The sequence below is a fragment of the Meriones unguiculatus genome, chromosome 5 (genome assembly GCF_030254825.1).
Source record: "Meriones unguiculatus strain TT.TT164.6M chromosome 5, Bangor_MerUng_6.1, whole genome shotgun sequence".
Classification (NCBI taxonomy): domain Eukaryota; kingdom Metazoa; phylum Chordata; class Mammalia; order Rodentia; family Muridae; genus Meriones; species Meriones unguiculatus.
The window spans coordinates 84178038-84198324 of record NC_083353.1 but is presented as its reverse complement, the minus strand read 5'-3'; the positions used below and the strand labels follow the sequence as shown (position 1 = coordinate 84198324).

The window sequence follows — 20287 nt, the reverse complement described above, 5'->3', positions numbered from 1 at the left end:
TTATTACAGTTTATTTACTTTGTACCCCAGCTGTAGTCCCTTTCCTTATCCCCTCCCAATCCTGCCCTCCTTCCCTCTTTTCCTCCCATGCCCCTCCCCAAGTCCACTGATAAGGGAGGTCCTCCTCCATTTCTATCTGACCCTAGCCTATCAGGTCTCATTAGGACTTGTCTTCCCCCTATCCACGGGGAGGTGATCAAAGAGCCAGCCATAGAGTTCATATCAGAGACAACCTCTGTTCCCCTTACTAGGGAAACCACTTGGAGGCTGAGCTGCCATGGGCTACATCTGTGCAAGGGTTCTAGGTTATCTCCATGCATGGTCCTTGGTTGGAGTATCAGTCTCAAAAAAGACCCCTGGGCCCAAATTTTTTGGTTCTGTTGCTCTCCTTGTGGAGCTCCTGTTCCCTCCAAGTCTTTCTATCTCTCCCTTCTTTCATAAGATTCCCTGCACTCTGCCCAAAGTTTGGCTATCACAAATTTTATTTTTAACATTTCCCTTTTTTTTTTTTTTTTGGTACAAGATGTTCTAGACTCATCTTTTTGCTTTTTCTACTCTATCATGAAACCCATTTCTCCATCAAGCCCAAATAACTTTTAGTCAGTAATGGCGACCAGAATCACAATGAAGTTGTCCATTTTTGCATTGGTTGGCACTTAAATTATTTCCAGGCTGTTATAAGGAAGCTCCACTGTCTAAATATGTTTGTATATTTTTGGAAGGTATTTACTAATTTAGATTGAGTATATAACCAGGAATGGAATGGAAATGGCAGTGGAAAATTGAGGCCTCTCCACTTAGGGTTTTCATGCACAGTAGATATGAACTAGAAGCCCCAACAAAATGGTTTTATTCATAATTCATGTATATTTACATATGTGTACTTAGCCTTAAATATTGCCAGTACGACACTGATTTAGGTCTGTCAGGGAGAGGACATCTGGGATCTCCCTGGGAGGCCAAGACAATCAGTGGCAGGGGTAATGATGGCTTATTGCAGTCAATGGCCAGAAATGACAAAATAGCCAAACCTTTCCATTGTGATGAGAAGCATCGCCATAGAGCACTGTTTTAAGTGTGCAAAAGCAAAATCCCGAAGTCCACATCTCAACTGTCTTCAAAATTGTCTGTCTCTTTCTCAGCCATGACATCGTGAAAGCACTTCAGGAATGGAGACCCATTCCTGGGGTACTAGCTCTTAGATAGTGATTAAGGTCACTGCTTTATCTTTAAAGGCACCTCCCTGGGGGATAGAGTAATGTCCAAGCCACAATTCACATCTTCTGGCTGCTACAGAGTCATTTATAATCCTAGAGCAGTCAGTCAGTGAGCAAGCCAAGAGAATAAATGTCTCTTTTTCTCCACCTAGGGAGTCGCTTAGTGTCCAAGTCATTTGCGATGGACAGCTACCTGCCACTTAGGGAAACAGGCCAAGCACAAAGCTGCTTCAGGCCAGCAAAGTATTAAACTAGTCCAGTACTGTACAATTAGATTCTAGGCTTACTTTGGTAAGGAACAGCTTAGGCCTGGTCAGTCTTTGGCTAAATAGCTATCATCTGTCCTACAAAGATTATCAAGCATGGTTAGAATTGAAGATGCAATGGAAGTATTTGGTGATGTAAACTTCCAAATAGAGTAAAGGTACATAGGATGCTTAGTGAACTCTTAGTAACTGGTAAGCCTTTGGAGAAATTAGAAATTAGGAAGGCACAGTCTGTTGATGGTTTGAAGCCTATACCTTCTCTGTGTAGAGAACCCCATGCCACCAAGACATCATGAGAGCCTTTGTGTATTGCACAGGCATATTGCACCCGAAGAGACCCCAGACTGAAAGTAATAGTGACACCTCCAGCCCACCGCAGTGCTGTACATTTGTATTAACTACTGTTCTCTCCTACCCGCCTCCTCCAGGCTTGTCTGCTGAAGGTGGTGCCAAGCGCCAGGAGCACCTATCCCGGTTTTCCATGCCTGACCTCAGCAAAGACTCTGGAATGAATGTCTCGGAAAAGCTGAGCAACATGGGCACTCTCAACTCCTCCATGCAGTTCAGGAGTGCAGAGTCTGTCCGCAGCCTGCTGTCTGCACAACAGTACCAGGAGATGGAGGGAAACCTTCACCAGCTCGGCAACCCCCTGGGGTACAGGGACCTGCAGTCCCATGGAAGGATGCACCAGAGCTTTGATTTCGATGGTGGCATAGCGAGCAGCAAGCTGCCAGGCCAGGAGGCCGTGCGCATCCAGCCCATGAGCGAGCGCACCCGGAGGAGAACTACTTCCAGGGATGACAACCGCCGCTTCCGCCCTCACAGGTCCAGAAGGTCCCGACGCTCGCGCTCAGACAACGCCCTGCACCTAGCCAGCGAGCGGGAGGTCATCGCTCGGTTGAGGGAAAGGCCCCCTCTGAGAGCCAGGGAGGACTACGACCAGTTCATGCGTCAACGGAGCTTCCAGGAGAGCCTAGGGCAGGGATCCCGGCGGGATCTGTACAGCCAGTGTCCCAGAACTGTGTCAGACCTGGCTTTGCAGAATGCCTTTGGGGAACGATGGGGACCCTACTTCACGGAGTATGATTGGTGCTCCACCTGCTCCTCCTCCTCAGAGTCTGACAACGAGGGCTACTTCCTAGGAGAGCCCATCCCCCAGCCGGCCCGCCTCCGATACGTCACAAGTGATGAGCTCCTGCACAAGTACAGCTCTTACGGTGTCCCCAAATCCTCCACCTTAAGCGGAAGAGGACAGTTGCACAGCAGGAAAAGACAAAAGAGCAAAAACTGTATCATTTCATAATGTGATTGTGGTCAGGGAACAGGGGAAGATGGGAGCTAAGAATGTAAACTCAGAAACGTGCACTGTCCAGTTCTCAAGTGCTCTTGGGGATGGTTGGTGGGGGAGAGATGGAGAGTGCTCTCAGTAGAGGGAGGCAAGCCTGCAGGTTGACTCGGTAGGTACACTCGGAGTCACAGTTTGGGGCATGTTAAATATGATTTGCACATTTCACTTTGAAAACACAGGCTGTGGAGGCCAGGGTAGGCCATGACCTTCCAAGGTAGAGTGGCCATTTACCAGATGACACGTTGTAACCTGCTCACTTATATTCTTTCTGGTTCTCTTCCTTTTAGGACCCCTTTTCCAGTAAATACTTTATTAGCCAGGACCCCAGACTAAGTTATTTACATGTCCATTGTAAATGCAATGTAAATGAGAGTTCTGATAAAATATTTTTGTATTTTGTAATAACAACAGAATTTCTATATCGTAGGATTCAGTGGGGACTTGCATGCATGTCCACCATTATTGAGTGGTAGTAAATGGTGGCCCAGGACCACCTGTTTTTGTTGTTTGTTTTGAGTTGTTTTTTTTGTTTTGTTTTTTGTTTTTTTTTTTTCCTTTCTCTACAAATCTGTTACATGTCAGTGAGACTATTTTCAAAGGAGTATATTCAATTTGGCTTTTTGTGGCTGAAAAAGAAAAATTTTAACTATTCTACCCAAAGCATTTTTATGCTCTGTTCCATCTAAAGGAGCCATTTTTAAGTCCGCTCCCGCCCTCAGTAGAATTTATTCTCTACAAAGTAACTATGTTGGGTTTTTTTTTGTTTTGTTTTGTTTTTGTTTTTGTTTTTTTAATTGCAAATGTCGCTTTTGCTGATTAGCAGTAACAACCAGTGTCAGCCCAGTTCTGTGAGAAATGCCACCCTTGTCTGGAACCTTGAAGTTGCTTAATGTCGATCTGTCCCTTGGGGGAATTCAAAGTGACTGTGAGTGGTGCCGGTGTGTGCTGTCAGCATGGCATTGTTCTGAATGTGGAATTGTTTGGTGCTCATGTTTCCTGGATCGTATTTTCTGCTTTCTTCTTCCAAGGCAGACAGAGCCGCTGCCTTAGCCTGACAACTGTTTGTCCTCATGGCAAAATGAGTGTTTAGCACTGAAGGACAGAAAGATGTTGGGGAGGGGGGGCCTCTGGGTGCAGTGGTGTGGCACATGTGTTACACATGGGTAGAGAACAAGGAAAGATAAAAACAAAATGCGGGCAGTCAGTCATTGAAAGGGGGGGAATATGCCGGGAAGTCAGGGAGAAAGAACGTAGAGAGAAAGAAGAGAGGTGACAGCCACCTTGACTAGTCCGCAGTGCTTTAGAGAGAGTCCAGTTTGACAAGCTTTGTCGCCACAGGGGCTGGCTTCTTAACCCAGGAGGGTCAAGCTGCTGAGATGGTAGGGTGACAACATGGAAAAACAGACCTTGTGGCAAGAGAGCTTTACATTTTGAACCTTGAGGACCCGTTGGTCAGACAGAAAGGCTCAAGAGTGAGTTTGCTTAAAGAAGACATTTCACGGCGAGTGAAATATGAAGCGCTTGCTCTTGGTCCATTCTCTTCCTCTCCTCAGTGGATCGTGGCAAGAAAAAAAAAATCCATCAGAGGACCCACTTCTGTGAGAGGTACTGTCCCTGTAATGCACAGTGTGTCTCAGTGGCCATTTGCCACGATAAGGCGAGCATGGTCTCCTTACAGTATAGTACTTAACATTTTCTAGGGGTTTTTTTTGTGTGTGTGTGTGTTTCTTTGATGGAGAGAATGTGAAAAGCGGCTTTTCAGACACCATCTTAAATGTGTCTGGGGAAAGGAAGACTATAAAGGATGTGATGATGACACTCTATTCAGGATGTATTAAAATGATTTGCTTTTTAGGTATTAATATGACATTTGTCATTGTCACTGATTTAAAAAAAAAAACAATGCAAATGTTGATTGTGGCTGTTTTCCGCATGCTATCTTCATATCTAAATGTTTCATTAATTATCCAAGCCTCTGGAGAATTAACTCTATTACGTTTGTATAGTAAGTTAATAAACTGCTTGGCAAACTGTTTAAGAGATAAATAATGCAGCCCCGTGCCACTATAGTGGCAGGTTTCTGGTAGACATGGGGTGAGTCCAATTTGGAGCTTTGAGTTTGTTGATTGGTGAGAATTAAAAGGCATTATTGGGAAAAAGAAAAGAGAGAGAAAGTAGACCACTTGCAAAGGTTAGACCACTTAGCAAATGGTGGAAACCATGTGTCCTCTCTGGCCCCAAATCCAGTGAAAGAAATACTCCTGTTGCAAATTGTTTTCTTACTCTGTCCTCGGCGGAGTACCTCTTACATTTCCCAGATATGGTTTGAACAACCCTCAGCCCAAAGAAGCAGCAGCGTAGAAACTGCTTAAGTGACATCAAGTCTAGCTGTCCAAAGAGCTTTCAAGATCCTTCTGACCAAAACTTAACATATAATGAGGTACAGGCTTCTGGGTAAAACTGTCCCGCATCAAGATCACCTCTTCCTATTTAACTGCCAGAGATTTCTTTCCGTTCTACAGGCGGCCAGGTGCCCTGGAGAGAATGTCCTTTGAGGAAGGCCAGTTCCTCGCAATGGTAGGAAGTCCTTCAAGTGACTGCTCAGGAATGAGCAGCGTGTCACTGGACTAGAATTTCACTACCTGGAAGTAATAACTACTAGATAACACCCAGAATCCCATTCTCAAAGTTCCAGTGCATTCTTTTCTGAGGTGAGAGTTTAAGATCCTCCCTGACCTCTTCCATTGTACCCCTCACCTCTACTGGCCAAGTTTCCCTGGCGAGTGGGGCCTATACTCAGTTCCCTTGGATTGTTGTTTTATCTTCTGTAGACTGGTTTTCAGAAGAACCATCTTTCCCCACTTTTCTCCTCTCTGATGATTTGATTGACTTTTTTTCCCATCTCTTCTATTATTGGACTGACTTTTGCTTAGAACTACAGCTCTGCAGTTTAATTCATCTCATACTGCTGCCAGATCCAGCACCAGCTAAGCCAGCTCTCTTTCTCCAGTCCAAGGAGTGCAAAAGCCATTGAAAGTTTCCTTAGAGGTCTTGCTAGTGCACCTCACCTTTGGTACTGTGAAAAAGGGTCCATGCTGACCCGGTAGCTTTGAGTGTGACATTCAGAGGCCCGCCCTCCTGTCCTGTATAGTTCCAGATTCTCTACCATGTGTGAAGGTGAATGAGGTGAGGAAAAGCAGGCCTCATTTGCTGTTTTTTAACATGTGTAAAGGAGAATTACTGGTGTTGGTTGTTTGAAACCCTCTTTCCACATTCTGTAATTCTTCATTAACTGTCCAAGCAGCTGCATGAACAGTTTTGGATTTTTCTCATTGGAAAATCACAATCTCTTTCCTATAGAATGCTCTTCCTAAAGAGACATAGCAAGATGGCCTTCTCTGCTCCTTTTCTGGAAGTCTCTGCTTCTTATGACCTATTAGCCACTTTGCATTCAGGCAAGTGGTGGCAAGAATGTCACAGTTACTGTGCTCTCCCTGCCACCTTAGTGGATGATAGCAATGGACTACTGCAGACTTTCCAAGGAAAGTGGGCTCTTGTCCAGGCATCTTTACAAAACTCCAGCAACAGGGCTAGGTGACCAGAGCTGGTCTTCTCCGTCTTAGAACAAATCTCATTCATGAGCTGGTTCTTACCTGGGTCCCTGAGAAGGAAGCAGTTTCCCAGCCGTTTAGGAAGCATCAATCAGGAAGAATTGGGAGACTTCATTTCCTCTCCCTCCCACATTGTGGAAGCTGACCTCTTAGGCCAAACAAGGCTTTCTCTGGCCTACTTTTTCCTGCTCAGGGTCTTTATCAGTTATGTGGGCAGCTCCTGCTCACTCTGAAGAGGTCAGATAAGAGTCTCTCTGCTTTCTCATTCACCTTTTAGGGACGCAGGACACTTAAATCCCAAACAGGAGTGTTCTTACCTACTCCTAACAGAGACCAGATGCTGTGCTTCACAAAGATCCACCTGTGAGCAAGGAAAGTGGAAAACTGAACCAGTGGCCTGAATGTCACATGCAAGCAGGGTTGCTACTGGCACCTATGTGACATCTTCAGGCTCTGCAGATCAAGTTCTGCAAACTTCCACTAGTGATCTTCAGGCAGTTGCAAAGCACATTTCTTTGAGCATAAGGGAAACGGGAATGAAACCTTTGCCTTCTCCTCAGTGGTTTGCCCCAGAATATGTCTGTATGACCATCCAGAAGCTGTGGAGGTCAGGATGGAGGAAGGATTGGTTTCTTTTTCTGTTTTCTCCTATTAGGAGCCCAATCAGCACAAGGTCCCCTATAGAGCATGACTATTGGAAGCTAATGCTGTTATATAAATGCATTCCCCTCTTCCAGGACCAGCCTCCCTCGGAGGAATCAAAAAGGAGGCTGGAAAGGTCATGTGCTATTAGCAGACATTTCTGCGGTTCAAATGTGATGAACTCACAAGATAGATGTCTAGTCTAACTTGAACATTTTCTAAGAAAACCTTCGTGGTCTGGGCATTTAGCCATGCTCGATCAACAGGTCACCTATCAAACATTTCTAAATTTTGGGAGGTTACCAACAAGGTTGCCAATAAGACCTCTTGAGTTTATCAAGTTGGTTTCCATAGTTTTCAATAAAGTATTCTGGCTTAATCCTGACCCTGAGTTAATAAACTAAGACCTACAACTCTTCTGTATTCTTCAGCAAAGTAGGCCAGCATTTATTCTCCTAAAGTTCCTTCCTGACAGAGTTTCTTTGCCCGGATCCTATTTAATTCCATATGCATAAACAAAACCTGAGAGGGCCCAAGAAGGTGAAGCAGGCTGGAGTCTGTGTTATCTGTCAAGTGTCAAGCTGTTCGTTAGGAAGGCCTGTCACGGGCCTTTGGCGTGGGCTCTGCCAGAGACTGTTCTGAACACTTTGCTTGAGATCCGTGCCCTGTAAAGTGAATATGATGTTTTACTGATTCTGTAATACATTTGTAAACTTCCAATAAAATTTGAATAAAAGAAGTATTATTGTTGTTCTCAATCCTTGTTCACTTTCCAGATTTGGGGAGTGGTCGTGGCCTTTTTGGAATCTTAAAGAAGAGAAAAAGCACATGAGTCAAGGAGTGATATTTATAGCAGAACTTGAGCCTGATTTAGCAATATGATCATCCAGGTTTCAATAACAGGTTTCTACCCTAGGGCCTAGGACTTCACCAGTCATGGGCTTTTGACCAGGATTACAGTAGCAGGTGTAAAATCCCTTCCATTGGAACTCAAATCCAATCAGAAATTAATTAGTTATTCCATAGCAAGCATGCCACTGTTGCATCAGTAGATGCACCTTGCCTGTCGGGTCAGTATTGCAGGGTGCAGGGTCCAACACTGGGTAAGAACATTGGTGCCTTTTCTCTTCAGAGAAGTGTGCATACTGTCTTCTGGCAATCTGTAAGTGAGCCAGCGGGGAGGACATTTCCTGGTTGGTCTGAAATTGATTTCTCTGTGTCCTGCATCCAAAATAGGTTATATGTTCAGAAACAGAATCTTATCATGGAGTTATTGTGGGTAACCAAGGGCAATGGAAATAGCCCAACTTGTTTTGGAATCCTCTCAAACATGATTTAAGTTGTATTTTGCAACTAGATTTCTAGCTAGTTTCCATAGGATGTTTTTCGTAGACACTCTAACTACTCGCTATCCCCTCTTTCACATTCCCCCTCTTTTCATATGTGTTCTGTCCCTCCACTGACACTTTATAAGATGGGGTGTGAGATAGTAGGCATCTATCTGGCTTTTCCTACCCAGTTCTTTGGGTTATCCCTCCCCATCACCCCACCATCCTCCCCATACACCCACACCTAGCTTAAGCCTTTTCACCCTCAATATTCTAGCTCACTACTTTCATTTTTTACCTAAAACCTATTAACCTCTCCCCTTAATAAGCTCCCCAAGAGGCACTTCTCTTGTTTCCTGGCTTCCACTTGTATTTCAAGTTAAACATAAATGATTTGAAGCTAGGCTCTACATATGAGAGAAGACATGTGATGCTCTGGCCCTTAGCTACATAACTCAGTATAATTTTTCCAGTTCCACCTATTCACCTGAAAATGTCATGATTTCCGTTTTCGTTAGCTGAGTGGTATTCTACTATGCATATTCAGCACATTTTTCTTAGCCACCTGCGGTACACTTCTAGATTGATTCCATCTCCGAGTTATTCATAATAACATCCATGTTCAAGTACATCAATGTACAACAATGAGCATGGGTGTACAAGTATCTTTACAGTGGGATAAAACCTCATTGGGTGCATGCCCTGGGATGACATAGGTGATACAGTGGTAGAGGTCTAGTTCTAGTTTTTTGAGAACCTCCAGAGTGATACCCAAAGTACCTACATTAGTTTACACTCCCGCTAACAGTGTATAGGAGCTCCCCTTTGCCACATCCACACCAGCATCTGTTATACCCTATTTACAAGTGAGTTTTGCCCGTGGTAAGAGGTAAGGATCTGGCTTAATTTTTCTGCATGCTAATATCCAGTTTCTCCAGCAATATTTTTAAAAGATGTTATTTTTTTTTAAATAAACATTTGTGTACCTTTCTCAAAAGTCAGGTAACTAATTGTGTGGACTTATAACTAAGTCCTCAACAGTTCTACTGAACCATATATCTGTTTCTATACTGGTGCCATGCTGGGTTTGGGGGGGGGTTGTTTGTTTGTTTTTTACTATGGCTCTGTAGTATAATCTGAATACCCACAGTGTTCTTTTTCTTTGGGGCTGTCCTTGTTTTTGATGGCTCCATGTAAATTTGGGGGCTCTTGTTTTTCCTATGTCTCTAAAATATGGCCCTGGGATTTTTATTTAATCTCTAGATTGCTCTTGGAAGGGTGGTCATATCCACAGTATTAATTCTTTCCATTTAGGAATATGGGAAGTCTTTCTATCTTCTAGTCTCTAATTTCTTTCTTCAGTGTCTTAAAATTACCATTGTACAAGCATTACTTTCCCTTGGTTAAGTTTATTCCTTGGGGTGGGTAGGCTTGAGGAGGGACTTTTGTTTGTGTTTGTTTGAAAGGACAGTTGATTTGAGTTTTTTTTTTCTTTTATTCTGTGGATGTGTGTGTGTGTGTGCACATTCACACCTCTGTGTGTGTTTGTGCCTCTGCATGTATGTGTGTGCCTCTGTGTGTGTAATATGTATGTGTGCCTGTGTGTGTGTGTATGTATGTATGTGTGCCTCTGTATATATGTGACCATTGTGAATGGTTTTGCTCCTCTGATTTCTTTTGTAGTCTGATTGTTATTGGTATGTAGAAAATCTAGCTAGATAAAAGTATTTTCCAATTTAAAGGAGTAATAGTGCCTTAGACTTCATAATGAAGCCATTGGCATTTCAAGTGCTATCAACTGCAAATGCGGAAAGCAAAAATCAAGAGTTCATGGCCCTGAATTATAATCAGATGGTTTATAATATAATGAAGGAACCATCATTAAAGAAGTGAAGATTTAAGAATAATCAGATCCATATGGATTGGGAAAATGTTACTGAGAAATAAGTTTATATTAGCAAATGGAATAAATTATCATATTTTAACATATTTCCTTCATGGGCCTAGTGCTAATTACAGTGTCATTGTTTATTGGAAAATGTGCCTAAGCAAGCAAGGACAAAATCAGGGCACACTTAGTGGGTAATAGGACTTTGTACTGAATTAGAAATAAGTTGCACGCCACACACAATTTAATAAAGCTCCCATGGCAGAAACATGCACAGAGTATGTGTGGCAGGGAATAATGATGAAGCTTTCTATCCAATAAGAAAAAGATTTTAGAAAGAGCAAATGTTATTCTGGAAAATGCTGCCACTCAAAGTTCTGTAGACAGTAAAGCTGTCTGTCCATTTGTCCTGCAATCTAGAATCTTTCCCTTATCAAGGTATCAAGAAGAAAACAAATCTTGTTACCTGAAAATAAACACCATGAGATTGACCTATGTGGGGATGGGAGGGAGAGCCAAGAATTATGGATATACACCAAAGTCAATAGTAAATTTCCCTAGTGCAGTAAGAAAATGCGCCATTGTCCTTTCATTTCAAAATTATTGCCAGATAAAGGCTCAAGAAATGTATTGGTCCATTTATTTATAAATCCTACCTATCAAGTTTTCTAGGTTGTTTCTCTATTCTTGCAGAATAAGGATTTGAGGAATTTGAATACTGAATATGTTCATGGCCCACCAAATACCCATGTGTCTCAACTCTCATATCCAAGTTTTGCCCCCTTGCAGGATTCTGTAATTGGTAACGTAAGGAGGTGTCTCTGTCTATCACCTCAAGCCGTAATGAGCTAAATGTACACACTGAGATGTTTAATCATTGCATAGAAGCAGATGGATCCCTGCATCACTGTGTTTTCACATTTAAAAATGCTTTAAAAAAATCTTTCATCATGTTAAACTGAAAAAAAAATTCCAGAGGAAACTTTTACTACCACATAATCCAACCTGCCTGACTAATATATGGAGATCAGTACCAAATGATCTCACAAGCTCCTTTCAAAACTAGGAGATAATACATCTGATGAACAGAAGCTCTGAAGGCTGGTGGAACCAGTACTTGGGATACATGGGTCTTCTTGGTTGATTGGTTAAGTTAGTTGCTTTGATTGGGATAAAAATCACCCTTAAATTAAAACCTATAGCCATGCTGTTGGCCCTGCAAAAACACAGCCTATGGACTAGAAGCTGAAAGAAAGGACTCACAGTTGTACGTGGTCAACAAATGTTTACTTAACCCAAGGTATGAAAGAACTAATTAAACAACCGAAATGACCATGCAAAAGATTACAAAAGTTACGCTGAATCTGTAAGTCACCTGTAGGCTCCTCTTAAAAGATGAAGGAAGATCTTCTCTAGTTCCCACCATTTGCCTGCAAATTTCATGATTTCCTTTCATGATTAAAAAAATTGCTAAGTAGTATTTCATTGTGTAAATGTACCACAATTTCTTTATCCATTCCTCCTTTGAGGGGCATCTGGGTCATTTCCAGGTTCTGGCTATTACAAATAAAGCTGCTATGAACATGGCTGAGCAAATGACCTTGTTGTGTACTTGAGCATATTTTGGCTATATGCCTAGGAGTGATATAGCTGGATCTTGAGGAAGCGTATTCCTAATAGTCTGAGAAAGTGCCAGATTGATTCCCAAAGTGGTTGTACAAGTTTATATTCCCACCAGCAGTGGAGTAGGGTTCCCCTTTCTCCACATCTTCTCCAGCATGTATTGTCACTTGAGTTTTTTATCTTAGCCATTCTGAAAGGTGTAAGGTGAAATCTCAGGGTCATTTTGATTTGAATTTTCCTGATGACTAAGGACTTTGAGCATTTCTTTAAGTGTTTCTCTGCCATTCGATATTCCTCTACAGAGAATTCTCTGTCTAGCTCTGTATCCAATTTTTAAATTGGATTACTTGATTTGTTGCTTTTTAACTTCTTGAGTTCTTTATATATTCTGGATATTAAGGGTCTGTCAGATAAAGGGTTGGTGAAGATCCTTTCCCAATCTGGAGGCTGTTGTTTTGTTCTGATGACAGTATCTTTTCAGTTTCATGAGGTAACATTTAGTAATTATTGATCTTAGAGCCTGTGTTATTGGTTTTCTGTTCAGGAAGTTGTCTCCCGTGCCAATGAGTGAGGAATCCCAGAAGCAGAAAGACACATATGGTATATACTCACTTCTAAGTGGATATTAGACATATAATATAGGATAAACATACCAAAATCTGTATGACTAAAGAAGCTAAGCAAGAGGGAGGACCCTGGATAAGATAACCAATCCTCACTCAGAAAGGCAAACTGGACGGACATCAGAAGCAGGAGAAAACGAGGAACAGGACAGGAGCCTAACACAGAGGGCCTCTGAAAGACTCTACTTTGCAGGGTATCAAAGCAGATGCTGAGAGTCATAGCCAAACTTTGGGCAGAGTGCAGGGACTCTTATGAAATACCTGGAGGGGTCAGATGCTTCACAAGGAGAGCAACAGAACCAAAATATCTGGGTACAGGGATCTTTTCTGAGACTGATACTCCAACCAAGTACTATGCATGGAGATAACCTAGAACCCCTGCACAGATATAGCCCATGGCAGCTCAGTGTCCAAGTGAGTTCTCCAGTAAGAGGAACAGGGGCTGTCTCTGACATAAACTCAGTGACTGGCTCTTTGATCACCTCCCCCTAACGGGGGAACAGCCTTACCAGGCCACAGAAGAAGACAATGCAGCCAGTCCTGATGAGACCTGATAGGCTAGGGTCAGAGGAGGGGAGGAGGACCCTCTCTATCAGGGGAGAGGCATAGGAGAAGAAGAGGGAGGAGAGGTAAGATTAGGAGGGGCTACATCTGGGATACAAAGTGAATAAACTGCAATTCATTTAAAAAAAAAGTAAATTAATTTTTTAAAACAGAAAGAAAGATGAAGGAAGACTTTCTCCTCCATAGAATGGCAGAGGCTATGGAAGAAAATCTCAGAGCTGAGTTCCTTAGGTGGCATACTAGCTCAGAAAATTACCGGGCCCCCACTGTGGGCATTATTCTCAGGCTATGGATAGGGCAAAGCAGCAAGTCAGAAAACTCATCAGTCTCACTGGGGGACTGCGCTGCTTTGTCAGATCTTTTTCCAATTCTAGAATTTGCCTCATTTGATTATCTGCATTGTCTGGAGAAAAAAACCCATGGAAAAAGAGCAATATACTCACTTAACAAACCACACCTGTCTGGAGCCTGGAGTCCTAACCTGCCTGTCTTGTTTCCCATGTGTGGCTCTACTAGAACTTCCTCTTCTCCCTGGGTAGCCTTTGAATTGAGTCCATGTCTCCTAGCCTCCATCCTTATCCTGAGAACCTCCAACTTTATGCTAAAGAAGGATGCTCCCTTCTACAGTTGCTTGGCCAATGCTTGGTTCCGTGTCCTCCTGTTGCTTCTGTAATCGCACCTCCAGCCAGGAGTTCAAAAGAATGAATGTTTTCAAGAGGGTCTCTGTCCCCAGAGAAATGCTCTAGTCATCCTCACCGAAATTTTCACTGCACCTGCCAAAAGACTCTGGGAAATTGGAGGATTCCCTACCCTACCCCAACCCTGGGGGGACCCTCCTTATGATACCATCTGAGATCAGCCAGGGTAGCAAAGCTCCTCAGAGCTGTCACACCTGTGTGAAGCTTCTCCTCTTCCTCTCACTGCAGGGCCACCAAGCAGTTGGGAATGCAAGAGCTGAGGTGGACGGTGACTCCCCAGCAGCCACTACGTGTTTGGAGGACATTCAGCCTTCCCCAGGACACATGTGTCTCCAAAGCACGTTTTTGTAAGAGCAGACTTCATCACAGCTGCCCTCTCCTTCCTCCTCTTCCTGGCTCTTTATTCTAAAAGATTAATGCCATGCAAAGTATTTTATGAATGACTTGTTTCTAATATTCAATGTGGGATACAGTAGTTCAGAGCAGGGACAGGGTCCAGCGCCGCAGACTGACAGCTGCACACAGAGTTCTTAGAGTGGACAGCAAGCCTATAGTTCAACAGGACGAACTATCCAGGAAGCCTGGAAAGAAATAGGACCCAGGGAGAGTCACCGGGAATCCCCAGGTCTCAACACGGCTGCCGTAAAGGAGTCTGCTTCTGTTTCTGCTGTTTGCTTCCACCCCACCTTTGAACGTGTGCCTGCGGCCCGTGGCGGCTGTTGAAAGCTTCTTGTCCGGATACGGAACAAGTACAACCGCATCCAAAATGTTAACTGGTAGAGAAGGCGCCTTCCTTCTGCTTCGCCAAAAGCAGAGTTCCCCTGCTGAGGCCTGGGCCCTGGACTTCAAGAACCCCTGGACCTAGGGTGTGGGGAGAAGTCGGGGGTGGGGCACACAAGCGCCTCCGCTATCTATCTTTATGGTTCTCCAAATCTGAAATCAGAGCAGAACACATCTCCCTGCTTCTCCCTATGGGTTTTTATCCACAATGATGACAGCGGCAGAGAAAAGCGGGTCTTAAGAGTAGACGGAGAATATTTGATAACCTTCTCATGTGATTAATACTTAAACTTCAAAGCACTAAGCACTGCTAATTTGTCTTTGGATTTTGTTAAATAAAGTAAAATCCAGTGAATCATCTATACTTTATGCAGACTGACTGATCCTACCTCAGGGGATTTTTATGTTTTTAATTAGGGGGGGGAGGTGTACATGTGAGTAGGGATGCCCACAGAGGCCAGAAGAGGCCGTTGGGCTCACAGGGGCTTCTGAGCTTCAAGACATGGGTGCTAAGAATCCAACCCAGGTCCTTGCAAGAGTCGTATTCACTCTCGATTGCAGAGCCGTCTCTCCAGTCACTATGCGGTGCTGATTCTTATTCCACGATTCCCTCTCTCCCTCCTCCGAGACTACCCTGTGAAGCATTGGTTATAAGCCGACCTTCTTTCCTTCATATCTATCATCTTCTGTCATGAGGGAAAGTGATTGATAACACCTGTGTTCCCTGTGTTACATTCTGAGAGCCTGGATGCGGGGAATTTAACCCAAGGTGTGCCTCCATGTACAGGAGAGATACCATAGCTTTTATTTTTACCTTATGTATGCTCACACACTGTAGGTTCACAGAGATCTACTTTTTCGGCGGTTATTATGTCTGGCAAAGCTGGTCAGATTTAGTGTACTGCGTGAAGTCCACAAAAATTTGAACATGAGGGCTTGTGACAGGAAGTTTTATGGGAATTCCATGTATTTACTATTTCTTAGAAGCCTGTTGCTAGCATGAGAGTATGTGGGAAGCAAAGCCTGAGAAGAGGCAGGTACGGTGAGCCTCTTGGAATGAGCAATGGGAAGTTCAGTCAGGACACACCCAGAATCTGAGTAAAGTCATAGCCACTGAGAGTTCTACATGGACATCATTTCCTACTTACTTGTTTATCTACCCGAGCTTTCCCCTAATCTATCTATCTATCTATCTATCTATCTATCTATCTATCTATCTATCTATATCTATCTATCTATCTATCTATTTGAGGACAGGGTATCATGTATACAAGGCTGATCTTGAACCTGCTATGTACTCATGGAAGCTCTTGGGCTTCTCTCATTCTCCTGTCTCCACCTCCTGAGTCCTGGGATTACAGTCATGCATCATCACGCCCTATTTCACGTCATGCTGAGAATCGCTAGTCAGCATTCTATCACTATGACAAAAGAGTTGAACTAAACAACTTAGTATATAATGAGGAAATATCTATCTTCACATGTGGTTTCAGAAATCTCTGTTCATCGTTGCTCAGCCCTGCTGTTCTGAGTCAGCAATAGCACAGTCCATTAAGGCAGAGACTCCTGGTAAAGGCCTATTCACCTCGTGGTGGCTGGAAAGCAAAAAGAGACAGGAAGAGTCTAGAGTCCCAGGGACCTAGCTCCTTCTCACAAGCCCCTTGCCCCCAAGGGTTCTACCATTTCCCAATAGCATTGCTGGCTGATGACCAGAATTTCAGCATCTTGGGACACCTACAACACAGTGTTCATTGCAAACAGTAAGCTCAGTGTCCGTAAGAAGACATTTGGGGTATCCTTCAGCATAGAATAATTATAGTCGTTAAAATTAGAAGCTCTCAACAAGCAGAAACGAAAGCAAACTTGCTTTGGTCGAGATAGTCTTTACAGCAGGTGACTTTTTTCTTTCTTTCTTTTATTTTGTTTAATATAATTTTTTATTTTTATTAATTACAGTTTATTTCCTTTGTATCCCACCTGTAGCTCCCTCCCTCCTCCCCTCCCAATCTACCCTCCCTCCCTCTTTTCTATCCATGCCTCTCCCCCAGTCCACTGCTAGGGGAGGTCCTCCTCCCCTTCCTTCTGATCCTAGTCTATCAGATCTCATCAGGAGTGGCTGCATTGTCTTCCTCTGTGGCCTCTTAAGGCTGCACATCCCTGAGGGGAAGGTGATCAAAGAGCAGGCCAATCAGTTCATGTCAGAGACAATCCCTGTTCCCATTACTATGGAACCCACTTGGACACTGAATTGCCATGGGCTACATCTACACAGGGGTTCCAGGCCATCTCCATGAATGATCCTTGATTGGAGTATCAATCTCAGAAAAGACCCCTGTGCCCAGAATTTTTTGTTCTGTTGCTCTCCTTGTGGAGCTCCTGTCCTCTCCAGGTCTTACTATTTCCCACTTCTTTCATAAGATTCCCTGCACTCTGCCCAAAGTTTGGCTATAAGTCTCGGCATCTGCTTTGATACCCTGCAGGGTAGAGTCTTTCAGAGGCCCTCTGTGGTAGGCTCCTGTCCTGTTCCCTGTTTTCTCCCTCTTCTGATGTCCATCCTCTTTGCCTTTCTGAATGGGGATTGAGCATCTTAGCCAGAGTCCTCCTTCTTGATGAGTTTCCTTAGGTGTACAGATTTTAGTATGTTTATCCTATAGTATATGTCTAATATCCACTTATGAGTGAGTGTATGCCCTGTGTGTCTTTCTCCTTCTGGGATAGCTCACTCAGGGTTATCTATTCCACTTCCCACCATTTGCCTGCAAATTTCATGATTTCCTTGTTTTTAATTGCTGAGTAGTATTCCACTGTGTAAATGTACTACAATTTCTGTTTCAATTCCTCACCTGAGGAACATCTGAGTTGTTTCCAACTTCTGGCTATTACAAATAAAGCTGCTACAAACATGGTTGAGCAAATGTCCCTATTGTATACTTGAGCATCTTTTGGATATATGCCTAGGAATGGTATAGCTATTTATCCCAGCTGTAGCCCCACCCTTGTCCCCTCCTAATCCTGCCCTCCCTTCCTCCCTCATCTCCTCCCATGCCCTTTCCCCAGTCCACTGATAGTGGAGGACCTCCTCCCCTTCCATCTGACCCTAGCCTATTAGGTCTCATCAGGACTGTTTTTCATAGTCTTCTTCTGTGGCCTGGTAAGGCTGTTTCTCCTTAGGGGGAGGTGGTCAAAGAGACAGCCACTGAGTTCATGTCAGAGTCAGTCCCTGTTCCCATTACAGGGAACCCACTTGGACATTGAACTGCCATGGGATACATCTGTGCAGGGGTCTTAGGTTATCTCCATGCATGGTCCTTGGTTGGAGTATCAGTCTCAGAAAAGACCTCTGTGCCCAGATTTTTTGGTTCTGTTGCTCTCCTTGTGGAGCTCCAGACCCTTCCAGGTCTTTCTATCTCCCCCTTCTTTCATAAGAGTCCCTGCACTCTGCCCAAAGTTTGGCTATGAGTCTCAGCATCTACTTTAATTCCCTGCTGGGTAGAGTCTCTCAGAGGCCCTCTGTGGTAGTCTCCTGCCTTGTTCCTTGTTTTCACCTTCTTCCTATGTCTATCCTGTTTGCTTTTCTGAATGAAGATTGAACATCTTACTCAGGGTCCTCCTTCTTGCTTAGTTTCTTTAGGTGTATAGATTTTATTATGATTACCCTATATTATGTCTAATATCCACTTATAAGTGAGTATATACCATGTGTGTCTTTCCAGCAGGTGACTTTTAAAGCATTAACAAACATCTGGCTAGGTGGTGGTGGTTCACCCCTTTAATCCTGGCATTCAGGAAGCAGAGGCAGGTAGATCTCTGTGAGTTCGAGGCTAGCCTGGTCTAGAAAGTGAGTCCAGGACAGCCAAGGCTATTACACAGAAACCCTGTCTTGAAAAACCAAAGGAAGAGAGAAAGAGAGAGAGAGAGAGAGAGAGAGAAACAGTGTCTGTGGGCACTGGCTGTCAGAGAGGCTGCCAATCCCATCTGCTCTGAGCTTTTCTATTGCCCACTTCTTACAAGCACACACAATAATTCTTCAACCTGGAGTCTGTGCTCAAGAAAACTATAAAACCTTATGCAAACAATGACAGACTCACCCCTATGCTTGTACATTTTATATACAGCACTGGGGAAAGTAGTTTTGTTCTAATTAGGGTGGGACTGCCAACTGATGACACATGTTTATGGTACATCTGGATAGAAATCAATTAGCATCTGGTGTGAGGCTGCAAAATGCTGTTTCCTGAATATCCCAAGAAGGAAAGGCATAATGTGCACAGTTGGTTCATCCTAGGGTTGACATATGCCATTGGATCCTGGTATCTGTGTCTCCCATTCTCCAGCACTTTGCTAGAGTTTATCAGGGCTGACAGTGTCTACCTAAACTCTAGGATCCCACTTTGATTAGGAGGGGGGAAAAAGGCAGCAATACAGCCAGTGAGAGACTCTTCTAATCCTCTCTGTCTCTCTGTTCACATGAGAGCCAACTGAAATAAATGTGCATGCACAGCTCAGGAAGGAAAAGCTCAGTGACTGATGAGCTTCTTGCTGTGTCCTCTGCCAGCCACTCCAACCCTTCAGTGTGCACTCACCACATCCGCTTCAGTTTGTCCCTTCAGAACTACCCACTGCAACCCTGAGAGTCACTTACTCATCTTGAGATTTTATTTCTTCCCAGAAAGGAGGAGTTTGAGCTTTTTACTTTCGCTTCTGAAGCAGAGGATTTGAAAGAAAATATCTTATGGTTGTATTTGGTTTTGTTTTACAACACAAGAGCTAACTTCCCATATTCTCCCCCTGTGCCAGTAAATGCTTCATTGTTCATGTTTGATTTATGAACCTGACTCACTGAAGGATGAGAGAACAGCCACTTGACATTTATCTCCCAGCACAGAACAGCTGAGCTGGAAAGACTTGGAAAGACCATTCTACATAAGGAAAGAGGAAGTACTATTGTGCCTCGCTAAATGTTTGCCTGGGCATGATATAACATAATTCTGGGTTCATGACGTTGTGCTAGATTTGGAAAGGATTATACACATTTAGTGAGTCTCACATCCCTTAGATTGTTCAAGTTCAATTCCCTTAGGGTCAAACAAAAACATTTAATTTAGAGACTCAGCCAATGACAACTTAGAGTGCCTGCCATCTCTTGGAAATTGAGTTGATTAGCCAACATAGAAAGGAGTGTGTCTGTCCTGGCTATAAGTATATATGGGAAGACTAGCCATCGGGAATTCTAGGACACACACATCAGCACCATGCCCTGGCCTATGGAGAACTCAGAAATGAGAGTAGAGATCCTAGGAGGGATGGAATTGGGAAGGTTCTGGTTAAGATATCAAGTGAGGCCTCTCTGGGTATATAATATGAGAGCTCACATACAGAGGAATCAGTGTGTTATGGAAAGAGAGTCCAAAGTGAAATGGCTGTATATGAAGAAGCATTCACAGCATCCAAGTACGGGAAATGATGCCAATGCAGGTAGAGCAAGGATAACACAGTGTGAGGATAGCCTGGGAGCCGACCAGGTAGGGAGATCCCGGGAGGACAGAACCAATGTGAATAAAGCAGAAGAAAACACTGGGCAAGTTGAACAAGAAAGGTGGTGTTGGGGGAGCTGGAAAGAGCACCCGCACAGTACAAAGAGAAGCGCTCCAATGTGAGCAAGGTGCAGCACCACAGTATGGGTAGAGTGAGAAGGGGGG

General features: G+C 43.7%; 1 protein-coding gene across 4 annotated transcripts in view; it reads left to right on the top strand.

The window, feature by feature from the left end:
• Prickle2 (prickle planar cell polarity protein 2) overlaps positions 1-7823 on the top strand; it is a 331379-nt gene extending 323556 nt beyond the window's left edge. For all 4 annotated transcript variants that reach the window (XM_060383771.1, XM_060383772.1, XM_021638249.2 and 1 more), the window contains one exon: positions 1912-7823. In XM_060383771.1, coding sequence (XP_060239754.1) covers positions 1912-2786 — 875 coding nt within the window. In that variant the 3' untranslated portion in view covers positions 2787-7823. The remainder of the gene's footprint in view (positions 1-1911) is intronic.
• Positions 7824-20287: the final 12464 nt, after the last annotated feature.